The sequence below is a fragment of the Pseudophryne corroboree genome, chromosome 5, assembly GCF_028390025.1.
Source record: "Pseudophryne corroboree isolate aPseCor3 chromosome 5, aPseCor3.hap2, whole genome shotgun sequence".
Classification (NCBI taxonomy): domain Eukaryota; kingdom Metazoa; phylum Chordata; class Amphibia; order Anura; family Myobatrachidae; genus Pseudophryne; species Pseudophryne corroboree.
The window spans coordinates 611898890-611912082 of NC_086448.1; the positions used below are offsets into that span (position 1 = coordinate 611898890).

The 13193-nt window shown below is 38.6% G+C and overlaps 1 protein-coding gene across 14 annotated transcripts in view; it reads right to left on the reverse strand.

Annotated features, from left to right (window-relative positions):
- The window catches only part of PTPRM (protein tyrosine phosphatase receptor type M), a 1209695-nt gene that overhangs the window by 437196 nt on the left and 759306 nt on the right, over window positions 1–13193 (reverse strand). For all 14 annotated transcript variants that reach the window (XM_063923506.1, XM_063923503.1, XM_063923501.1 and 11 more), the window contains exon 13: window positions 12419–12455. In XM_063923506.1, coding sequence (XP_063779576.1) covers window positions 12419–12455 — 37 coding nt within the window. The remainder of the gene's footprint in view (window positions 1–12418; window positions 12456–13193) is intronic.

The following is a 13193-nucleotide window of genomic DNA, read 5'->3' on the forward strand; positions in this document are numbered from 1 at the left end:
GTCTTAAAAAGTTAAATGAGATACTTCTTTCCTGCAGCTTTCACTATGGTAACAATGAAGTAATATGTATAGATGACTATTAAATTGAATTACTTGCACAGTTACATAGTTACATAGTTAGTGAGGTTGATAAGAGGCAAAATGCCCATCGGGTTCAACCTGTATCCTGTGATAAGCTGTTCATATTATAATACACCTGCTGAAGTAATGGTTTAGTACCAATTGACAACAATGATTCTTACCACTCCCAGATTAATGTCACTATGTTAAATGCTATAACCCTGGATACTTTTCCAGTCAGAATTTTGTCCAATCGGTTTTTAAATGCATTTACAGAGTCTGATATTATTACCTTCTCTGGCAGGGAGTTCCACATTTTTATTGCCCTTACCGTGAAGAACCCTTTCCTACATTGTGTATGGAATTTTCTCTCCTCTAGCCTCAGCGAGTGCCCACATGTCCTATACAGAGTTCTTTCAATAAACAAATCCCCTTCTAACTCCTTGTAATGACCCTTTACATATTTGAAGATATTAATAATGTCTCCTCTTAGACGCCGCTTTTCTAGTGTATACATATTTAACCTAGTAAGCCTTTCCTCGTATTCCAGTGTCTCTAACCCTTTAATCAATTTAGTAGCTCGCCTTTGAATTCCTTCTAGTTCCTCGATATCTTTTTTATAATATTGTGCCCAAAATTGAACACAATATTCCAGGTGCGGGCGTACCAATGATTTGTACAGTGGCAGGATTACATCCTCGTCCCTTGTCTCAACGCCCCGTTTTATGCATGCGAGCACTTTACTTGCCTTTTTTGCAGCATTTTGACATTGTGTACTGCTATTAAGCCTATTATATATGAGCACCCCCAAATCTTTTTCCACCACAGTTACCCCTAAAATTTCTACATTTAGAGTGTACGATGCATGTGTGTTTTTTGTCCCAAAATACACAACTTTGCATTTTTCTATATTGAACCTCATTACCCATTTAGATGCCCAGGCTTCAAGTTTAAATAAGTCATTTTGTAGTGATTCCACTTCGCTATCTGAATTAATTACCTTACACAGCTTAGTATCATCTGCAAAAATTGTCAATGTGCTTTCCAGGCCTATTCCTAGATCATTGATAAATATATTGAACAGTAGCGGGCCAAGTACTGACCCTTGTGGTATTCCACTGACTACTGGTGCCAGCTGGAGAACATCCCGTTGACCACTACTTGTTGTACTCTGTTATCCAGCCAATTACCTATCCATGTACAAATAGTATATCCTAGACCAAGTTCCCTTAATTTGATGACCAGTCTCCTGTGAGGCACTGTATCGAAGACTTTTGCAAAATCTAAATACACCACATCCACTGCTTTTCCCTGGTCAAGATTCACACTCACTTCCTCGTAGAAGCTAAATAAGTTGGTTTGACATGTTCTGTCCCTTACAAACCCCTGCTGATTTTTGATAATAATCTTATTAACCTGCAGATAATCCTCTATGCTATCCCTCAAGATACCTTCCAATATTTTACCCACTATAGAGGTTAAACTAACTGGTCTATAGCTACCAGGATTATTTTTAGTTCCACTTTTAAATAAAGGCACTACCTCAGCTATGCACCAATCCTTAGGTATCCTACCTGATCTGATTGAACTATGGAAAATCAAGTATAGGGGTTTTGCTAACTGTGACCTAAGCTGCATAATAACCATCGGATGAAAACCATCTGGGCCTGGTGATTTATTCATCTTTATTTTGCTTAGTCTCTCCAGGACTACTTCCTCACTTAAACAAGCATCAAGCCAAGAGTCATTACCTTCACTATCGTTGTGCACTACTCTCACCATCTGTTCCTCCCTGGTGAATACTGATGAAAAAGAATTGTTCAGTATTTCCGCTTTTATTTTATCAACGTTTATCAAAGCTCCCAATTCATCTTTTAATGACCCATGTTCTCCTTCTTTAACCTTTTACTGTTTATGTATTTATAAAACTTTTTAGGATTGGTTTTACTCTCTATAGCGATTTGCTTTTCGTTTACAATTTTAGCTGCCCATATTACTTTTTTGCATTTTTTATTGCATTCCTTATAATGCTGGAATGACTCCTCCCCTCCATAAGATTTAAATGTTTTGAAAGCACGCCTCATTTTTGCCATTGCTTTTTTGACCTTCTTATTAAGCCACATTGGTTTGTTTTTAGTACTACTGCGTTTACTGAACAGATAGATTTAGTGCAATAGGATGCGCTGAATGCAAAAAATAATACTTCCCTTAATACTCCCTATATGCATATGCTCTTGAATTCGTTCCACATGTAAAAAATAGATAAAAATGCATATAGTGTAGTATATTTAAATAGGGCAAGATTTAATACAATATACAGTATACATAAAAAACACACGTAAAATGCTGATCTGATTTGTAAAAAACTTTTTCACCCAAATGGAGGGTGATCAAGGTGGAGGATTACCAGATGAAAGTATTCAGTGGGCGTTTCTGATGTAACCTTAGGGTAACTGGCTCCGGAACCGGGTTCCCTCGTCCACGTCCCAATCGTCTGGCAGCCTTTCACCTGCTAACGGTTCAATAGATACTCCACTCTCCTGCTGCGTGTGTTTTTTATGTATACTGTATATTGTATTAAATCTTGCCCTATTTAAATATACTACACTATATGCATTTTTATCTATTTTTTACATGTGGAACGAATTCAAGAGCATATGCATATAGGGAGTATTAAGGGAAGTATTATTTTTTGCATTCAGCGCATCCTATTGCACTAAATCTATCTGTTCACTATTTTCACATTGGTACAAGGGAATACCATTGGTGCAAAGGGGTAGCTGCTTTTTTGCTATTGGCGCCACATTCGTTCTCTACACCCCCTTCATACTACTGCGTTTACTGCTCATGGGACTGAATTTGTAAATATTGCTATCAAAGCAACCCTTTTAAAGCATCCCACATTTCCGTTGTGTCTTTACCATGAAACAAAGCTTCCCAGTCAATGTCGTTTAGTGCCTGTCTCAGCATATTGAAGTTAGCTTTTCTAAAGTTAAATGTTTTGGTTGATCCCTTATAGGTATGTTTCTTGAAACTGATGTCAGATGTGATCATATAGTGGTCACTGTTTCCCAAGGTCTCCTCAGCTTTAGTGTTTGATATAATGTCCACGTTATTGGTAATAACTAGGTCCAGAATAGTTTTACCTCTAGTTGGGTCCTCGACTAATTGAGTCAAGTATTGATCCTTTAATGTATTTAAGAACCTGCTGCTCCTAGTTTTTACACTAGGATGTCCCCCATTCCAGCAGCTTTTTCAATCTGGTCTGATATAGCTGCACTGCTAATGAATGCGGTACTATTTATGTGTTCTTACAGCTACAGACATGAGTATATGTGGAATGAGTCACAATTGCTGTAAGTGAGCACACCTTACTGCACCACCTATGCTTGCCCATCATCCTGCTGTGTCTAATTTTTGAATTGCTCCTTTTTGTCTCTGTAATTCTACTACTGTCCCAATATTTACTGTATCATGTTCTCCTGCACGAACCAATTTATTTCCACCTAAATCCTAGCCAGAAGATAAAATCTCTGTACCTGAAATTATACTTATCTAACCCATTGTACCTTTTTTGGTCTCCATAGACCCAGTATAGACATGAGATCGGCGAGTTAGTCGCCTGGAGTAGGGCTGATCATCTAATTTGAAACAAATCCAAGACTAAAGAATTGGTGGTGGATTCAGAAGGAGAGCCTTAGTGCCTAAATTGCCTGCATCCATCAATAGTTTGAATGTTGAGGATGTTGATCCATTCATATTTTGGGGTACTCTGGTCTCCTCTGATCTGACTTGTTGGTCCACAAACTCAATGTGTTTAATGAAGAAAGCACAGCAGCGTTTATTTTTCTTGAGGAGTCTAAGGGCTGCTGCAGGGGTGAGCAAATTAACCAGGTTATATTTTTACAGATGCTCAATTGAGAGCATTTTGACCTATATTATTGCAGTCTGGTATGGCAGCTGCACTGCAAGTGAGTGGTGTGCTTTGGAATGCATGGAAAGGACCGCTGGTAAGATCATTGGAGTGTGGTAGCCAACCATCTATGATCTCTATGAATCTATAGTTTGAAAGAGATCTAGAAATATTTTGCTGGACCCTAGTCATCCTTTTCATAAGATGTTTGTGAAATTACCATCCCAAAAACCGTTTAGGGCTTTGAGGGCACGCACTGGGTGTTTACATGACAGTTTTCTTCCATCAGCAATACGAACGTTGAATATCTGAATTGTATATGTATATATTTATTATTAGGGATGCTGCTATTTCACTGTAATTGCTGTATTTGTCTGTAAAACTTGTTTTTTTGCCAATGACAATAAAACTGTACTGTATTGTATATTATTTGCACCAATATATTATACAAATCTGCAACCACTATTATATATATATATTGAGGAAGATGTAACAAACGTGGGAGAGAGATAAAGTTCTGTACCAACCAATCGGCTTGTAGCTGTCATTATTCTAGCACAGCCTGTAAAATGACTGTTTGGAGCTGATTGGTTGGTACTTCATCCCTTTCCATGTTATCCCTCTCCAAGGTTTGACAGAGCTCTTCCATTGCCATTGTCACTACAACTGCTTTACTAACCGATACTGCATGTTTTGGAACCCTATTTTCTCTACCACGATTTTCCATTATTCGTAAATATAATTTCTTATTGTGTAACAATTACTATGTAATTACGATGTTACCCATTCTACAATTATTTTTTATGGTCTCCCCATTTTTTATATAACTTTTTATTTTTGTTTTGTATCCTATTGCATGTCCCATATAACTGTATTTATATGTATGCACTTATTCCTCCAAGCCCTTCCATAATTAGGTCTGCTATGGAACTGTTCTGATACTGTATTTTCCCTGTGCTAACCTTTTTCCATCTAACAGACTACCTAGAAGGTAAGTCCTCTGGACAGATAAGTACACTTGCATCTTCCTAACTCTTCCCTTATATTAAACCCCATTTAACTCATTTTCTCCCCATTGATTGCCTTACTGAAACCGACACAGGAGAACACAGTTTAACCTAAAAGGCTAAGCAATACATTCATATTATTCCCCCTACACTAACTGCATTCACCACTGAAGAACTTCTCTACCAAGTAAACACTGCCCATAACCACTACTCCAACCCTTTCTTTCCTGTTCTACAGGAACCCTGCCCCTGCCGAGTCACAGACTACAAAGGAATGTGAATCAAGGATTGATTTATCATGCTCAAACTGTCTTGCAACAAAATCAAAAGATTTTGCATGCACTGTATGAAATTGCATATGTTATGGGGATGCGGTCAAGATCCCGACAGTCAGAATACCACCAGTGGGATCCCGAAGGTAAATACTGGGATTAGGATTATGCACTAGGGGGAGGGTTAGGGTTAGGCTACCGTGGTAGGGGAGGGTAAGGGTTAGGCTGCGGAGGTAGAGGAGGTTTAGGGTTAGGGATAGGGTTAAATTACTTACCTGGATTTGTCAGGATATTGACTAAAGGATGTCTCTGTCTGCAACCTAACGGACGGAATTTTCACTGCCGGGATTTCGTACCCAACCCTTCTTATGTTTCTGTCCAACTATAAATGAGCCCCTACACTGATTTGCCCCAAACAGGTAAAACGCTCAAGGAAGAGAAATCTCAACCATTTTGTCTACGTATAGTATTCAAGTGTAGCTAAAGATTGTGGCTTTGTTTTCAAAATAAACAAGCGTATTGACAAGTACTGTCACTCACTGCACAATTGATTTTAAATACAAAGGGTTACACATACTGTATATGCAAGCAGAGAAAAACAGCACAGTATATAAAATCAGTGTGTCACAAGATATAAATTTGTTGTACTGAATATGCAATGGCTCCCATTGTGTCTAATACACAGTATATTTCATTCACAATTTTGGTGATAAAATATCCTGCTTATTCGCTGTCCCTTTTTAGACAACAGCCAACATGTCCATTGTTAGGTTCTGCAAAAACAACGGCAGTGCAATGAGTTAAAGAGAGGTCAATATCTCCTCGGCTCTGCACATATACAGAACATTCTTGGATCGGATGGCTATAGGAGGTCAACAACAAGAAAAGAAAGAGAACTTTGAAGTGAATCCCTGGAACAAAAAGAAAAGTAAACTTCATAGAGAAAACTACACTTCAAACGTAATCCCCATGTGAAAATGGATTATTCCTGTCAGAGATGGATGAAAACATGAATTAAAGCAATTTCTACAATGTGAATTCTGCTAGTACCAATGTAAATATACATTTTGGTATGAAAGCATACATGCTTTCAAGAAAAACTAGGTCTGTTGAATATACAGTATATGTGCAAAAAACATGAAATCTTGAAATTATCAGTGTGATCCATTCATGGTCAGATTAACAATGGGTACTACAGCTCCAGGTTTTAACATAATAATAGTCTCATCACAATGATGACAAGATGATGACCAGCCACCCAGCATGCCTCACTGTCAGTCATAAAACATAATACAGGTTGAGTATCCCTTATCCAAAATGCTTGGGACCAGAGGTATTTTGGATATCAGATTTTTCCGTATTTTGGAATAATTGCATACCATCATGAGATGTCATGGTGATGGGACCTAAGTCTAAGCACAGAATGCATTTGTGTTATATATACACCGTATACACACAGCCTGAAGGTAATTTTAGCCAATATTTTTTATAACTTTGTGCATTAAACAAAGTGTGTCTACATTCACACAATTTATTTATGTTTCATATACACCTTATACACACAGCCTGAAGGTCATTGAATACAAAATATTTAATAACTTTGTGTATTAAACAAAGTTTGTGTACATTGAGCCATCAAAAAACAAAGGTTTCACTATTTAATTCTCACTCAAAAAAGTCTGTATTTCGGAATATTCCGTATTTCGGAATATTTGGATATGGGATACTCAACCTGTATTAAACTTGTTTTTCAATTTTTCTGATAACATAATGCAGCTTTTCTGCTTTTACATATTTCAGGAGAGACACTGGGGCTGATAGTGTAGTGGGGTGTACACGCCCACATGGCTCTGGCCACACCCACACAGCACTGGTCACCGCCCCTTTGCTTCTCACTATAGGCCCTTGATAATTTTCAGCCCCAGGCCCATGTGGCCCTGTCTATCTATCTATCTATCTATCTATCTATCTATCTATCTATGTCTAACTTTACTTTCATATAATATTTAGGTTAGAATAGTCATACAACTGACAAATGACAGTTCTCTACAAAGCAGTAATCTTTCTACCAAAGCTGGGTGACATTACAAAGGCTGTTTATGATGTCAGCATGTATTTTGCCATTGCTATTTATAATCTTTCTCCCACTTTGTTCCTTTATAGTCTGCACTTCTTCGACAACAAGTAATAATAAATGAGGGTATTATTATTACCAGTTATTTAAATAGTGCACACATATTCTGCAGCGCTGTACAGAGAATATTTGCCCATTAACATCAGTCCCTGCCCCAGTGGAGCTTACAATCTATATTCCCTATCACATGTACACACAGACACATTCACGCTAGGGTTAATTTTATTGGGAGCCAATTAACCTACCAGTATATTTTTGGATTGTGGGAGGACACCGGAGTACCCGGAGGAAACCCACGCAAGTACGGGGAGAATATACAAACTCCACACAGTTAGGGCCATGGTGGGAATCAAACCCATGACCTCAGTGCTGTGAGGCAGTAATGCTAATCATTGCACCATCCGTACTGCCCAAATATGGTAGGTAAATATGACAAGCAAATGTTTAGTCTACCCAAATACCACGCTTACAAACAAACTGCAATGTATTACACATTAAATCAACATATATAAACAGTTTCCTGTTTAAATAACACAAAAGTAGCACATATAGACATCTGCCAATCCACTTGTTTGCTTTTGTTGCTGTGCGGTCAAATAAAAAGGTATTTTAACTCATAGGGACCTGCTGCAGAGTTGGACAAAGATCAGCACAAAGATATGTGCTGACATTACAAAAATGCATATTGTATATTTGCCTTTATGCATCTTGTGATTCACCCGCCCCTAACTGTATGCTTGGTTTGCTACTAGAGATCCACATCAGTACATAAGTGTATGTTCAACTCAGCCTCTTTGTGGTGGAGATACCTTCTAATATGATTTAACATAGAAAACTACTGTGCTAAGTACAGTGTTAAGGTCTGATTCTATTTGGTATTTAATTCGGAGGGTTCATTCTGTAGCCTCAACCCCCTCCACCTGGTAGAAAAATGCTTCTGAATTGAACACATATTGCTACTGTTACAATTACTTATACTGAAATAGTTACTTAAGATTCATAAATATTCAACTTAGCAATTAATTTAGTCCAGATAAATGTATTAGGAACATAAGTGGCATCTCTTTTACTGTCGGCAACCTCACCATTAACCTACCACTGAAGTCCATTAGCTAAGTGTCACCCTTGACCAAGAACCATGGGTGTATGTACAAAATTTGTAGTGCCACACCAAAATTGTGACCAGGCTCCAATGTACACAGGAAGAGACACCCTACATTCCCCTCACCTCACTTATATCAGCTGCTCCACACTGCTCTGTACTTCCTGCACAGGAACATCTCAGTTCCCTTTAACTCTAAGAACATTTTTTGGAGCCCTAACATGTCAGCTTGCGAATACGGTCATCTGGGGCTTCAAACCCCTTATGATCTGCTCATGCCCATCTCAATGGTCAAAGCTCATTTACTGTAAATCCTTTTTGGCTATGAACATCTCATTCAGAGAACAAAATACATGTGTGAGTGGGAATGGGAGAAGAGCAGAAATACCTTAATTGGTAGTGTAGCTCCCCTGCCAAACTCTGCATCTGTATCCCACCACTTTTCTAAATATTCTCCTATGGCATCTGGACATTTGTCTGCTCAATCTCTTCTGCCTCTTCTGTCAGCATTTTCCTCTTTTGGACCATTATTCTCTACACATTTAGACTTAGTTGGTATTTTCCATCAGCTGATAGTCCTTTACTCTGCACAGGCAGCTAGCAGTCACATGTCAGCAAGTGCACGGGGCCAATCAACAGAGCGCTCAGTCTATCCTGTGGTAAGATTGGTGGCAGCTCCAGGCTTGCCCACTGGCTCTATTAAAGTGAAAACTTTGCTCAGCACTTGACTGCACTGGACTATTTTAAGACTGAAATGTTCTTGACCTACTTTCCTAGCATTCCACATATATTCAGTGGACCATATCTTGCCTACTCCTAACCATGCATGGATGGTAACTACACTGCAGGACACCATAGCTGCTGCTACTTGTGCTGCCCAGACAGTTTTATCCATACTCTGACTTGTCCTTTGTTCACAACATTAAATCTGTATTTAAAATCTGAATAGGCAAGTATCACACAATGTAATTGATATACACTTATAAACTCCAATATTGAATACTGTAGTTCACTTGTTAATATTCCTTATAATCTATGAGTCTATTATACTAATTTTCTTAGCAATACCTTCTTCTACTGCTGCTCCAGCCTGCCATCCCCAGCAACGGCTGTCTGTACAAAGCCATTAACAAAACTGCAGAAATGTAAATCTCTTCACATTTTTCAAAAAAATCTTCTAACGTGACTCCGCGTCTGTCCAAAGAGCATTTTTGGCTTGATCCTACTCTGTGATTCCTATGCTTATACAACAACACTTTCTATTAGAATACAAACTTCCAAGTATTTCCTGAAACTCACTGTTATTGGCAATTTTATCAGTTTCAAGAATTTCCCAAATATCCCCCTTAGGCTATTGTACCCGATGATCTCTACTCAAACAACCTAATTTTACTAAAACAAACATCATACAGCCAAGCACAGTTTGCCATTGCAATTTGGCAGAACCAATGGGGGTCATTCCGAGTTGATAGCTCACTAGCAGTTTTTAGCAACCATGCAAACGCTATGCCGCCGCCCACTGGGAGTGTATTTTAGCTTAGCAGAAGTGCAAACGTTTTTATCGCAGAGCGCCTGCAAATTTTTTTAGTGTAGTTTCAGAGTAGCTCAAAACCTACTCAGCGCTTGCGATGACTTCAGACTATTCAGTTCCGGATTTGACGCCACACACCCGCCCAGCGTTCGCCCAGCCACTCCTGCATTTTCCCTGGAACGCCTGCATTTTTCTGAACACGCCCAGTTGCCACCCAGAAATGCCCCCTTCATGTCAATCACTCTGCGGCAACCAGTGCGACTGAAATGCATCGCTAGACCCTGTGCAAAACTGCATCGTTCGTTGTGCCCGTACATCGCACCGCATGCGCAGAACTGCCGTTTTTTAGCCTGATCGCTGCGCTGCGAACAAATGCAGCTAGCGATCAACTCGGAATGACCACCTATATACAATCTGTCATTAAACCTCTTGTATCAAACTTCCATTTTCCTATTGATTGTAAGCTTCCAAGCATTTTATCTTATTGTTAGATAATTGTTTGGAACGACACACATGATACTAAAGGTATTATCTTCCTTATCTGAGTGTTTCTCTTTGACACCATTTATTGTAATGCTATCTGTCCCGGAATTATATCCTACCTTTCTCTATATGTTATTGTGCTTTGTATACCATTTATATTCAATAAAAATAGTTTGAAGAAATAAATTCTTTATCGTGTGCTTGTTCCCATATGTATAGTGCTAACTGCTGATAACAATGGACAACAGAGGCTAGAACTGATGAGGAAGTCTGAAAGTCACCACTGTTTTTGCACCAGGATGGAACACATTGGCTGATATTGCCAAAGCAATATATACATACTTTTTGTAAACAAATGTTAAGCTTATCTGACACTTAATTTAATCAAGACTCTCTCGATAAATAGGAATTTATTTTGGTAAAAGGGGTAATGGTAGCTATCTTTTCTAGCTTCACAATATTCCTATTTCTTACAAGCAGTACACCTCTATCTGGGATCGGTATGAAATACCTCCAATCAAAATCCCGACAGCAATTGACCGACGGTCAAAATCCCGACAAGGTCCAAATCCCGACAAGGACAAAATACCGACATTTCAAATACCGACATTTAAAATGCCGACAGGTCAAAATACCGACATGCATATTTCATTGTTTTTGTGTGTGTATGTCGACATGGACACCATATAAGTGTACCGCGTCCCCTCACATGGCTCGCGGCTTCGGGGCACGGTGCCTCGCTGCGCTCGGCACACTATTGTATTCCCCCTCCAGGTCCACTGGGATGGTAAAGTCGGTTTCAATAAAAAAATCATGAAAAACTCATGTCGGCATTTTGACCTGTCGGCATTTTACATGTCTGTATTTTGACCTTGTCGGTATTTTAAATGTCGGTATTGTGTCCATGTCGGGATTTTGACCTTGTCGGGATTTTGACCTTGTCGGGATTTTGACCGTCGGTCAATTGCTGTCGGGATTTCGACCGTCGGGATTTTGATTGGAGGTAAATAGACTGCATCCCCTCTATCTACAGTGACCTGATACTTGCAGGGTATACTGTATACAGTAGTGCCATTCTAACTGCCGTATTGTTAGATTTGAAGTTATTTCCTAAGAAGTGCAATAAAAAATTATGTAAAGGTACGTTGTTATTTTTTTTTGTTGCATATTTTGTTTGGGTATTTTTTTGTTTTAAGTATTCTGTCTGCTTCCTATAGTTTGACTGAAAAACTCAAAAGTATTCAGAGATACAATTTTTGGTATTGTTGGTATATTTGGTATTTTCTCTTCATTTCTGTAGTTTATTTATATCGTAAGTATAATATAGAATACAAATAATGCAGAGTGAATAGAAAAACATGTCATGATTTTTTTTACCTATATGGTTTAAAAACAAAGGCTTGTGTGCCTGAGCTTTGGGATTTCCTGGTGACATTCCCAGGTGATGTTTTGCTTATTGTAATATTGCACTACAGTTCTGTTTAGGTTTTAGTTATTTTTTTACCCAAATGATTATAGTTCCACTTCCACATAACAAACTCCCAATTCTAGTCTGGGGAAGACGCTCTGCTAATGGAGTGTTAAGATTTGCTTAATTTAAATATGCTTCAATAAATTAATTAATATGTAGTTATATATGCCATTATGTATAGTTATATATGCCATTATGTATCATATTAAGCACAGTAATCATGGTAATATGCCACCTGGATTTAATGGGTAGGGCAGTGTATTATATAGAAACATCTATAGTAGCCACTTTCAGTATGAGTAATGTGCTGGTGCAGGCAGGTAAATGTTCATATTCCTAAACCTGGAAAAATTCATACTTTTTGTATACTTATAAACATTGTGCAACCTTCTGTTATTGTTGTAAACATGCACTATATCTAGTAGGACTGTATAAGGGAACATACCTTTTGTGGCTATCCGCACGCAGTCAATTTTGGTTTCCTGCAGTGAAACAGATAAACAGAGCACTTTTTTTTGTTTGAAGATGAGAATATATTCAGTATTGCTTTAAAATCAAAATACTCAGCAATACTTACTAAAGAGTTACCTGTTTGGTCTCAGATACTATAGCTATGTATTATAGTGCAATATTTAATAATAATATTAAACAGGCATTATGCAGTAGATTGATCATTCAGACCTATGTCAGCACTGCACACTGAAGGAAGTCATGTGACAGGGGCAGCTGAAGGGTTTGGCTGAGGCAGTACGGGTGTGGTATGTTAGATAGAATAGAATTAGGTCGACAGTGTCTAGGTCAACCACTATTGGTCGACAGTAAGTAGGTCGACATGGTTTCTAGGTCGACAGGGACTCTAGGTCGACATGTACTAGGTCGACACGAAAAAGGTTTACATGAGTTTTTTAAATTGTTTTAGTCTAGTTTTCTTCGTAGAGTGACCGGGAACCCCATTTAGTGCACTGTGTCCCCTCACATGCCACGCAATGCTTCAGGCAAGGTGCCTCGCTCCGCTACTGCTGCGCTCGACACAGGTTACCATTCCCAATTGTAGTCCACATAGATTGTAAAGTATGAAAAAGTTAAAAAAATATTTTTTGTGTGAAAAACTCATGTCGACCTTTTGTCACGTCGACCTAGTGCATGTCGACCTAGAGTCCCTGTTGACATAGAAACCATGTTGACCTACTTACTGTCGACCAATAGTGGTTGACCTAGAC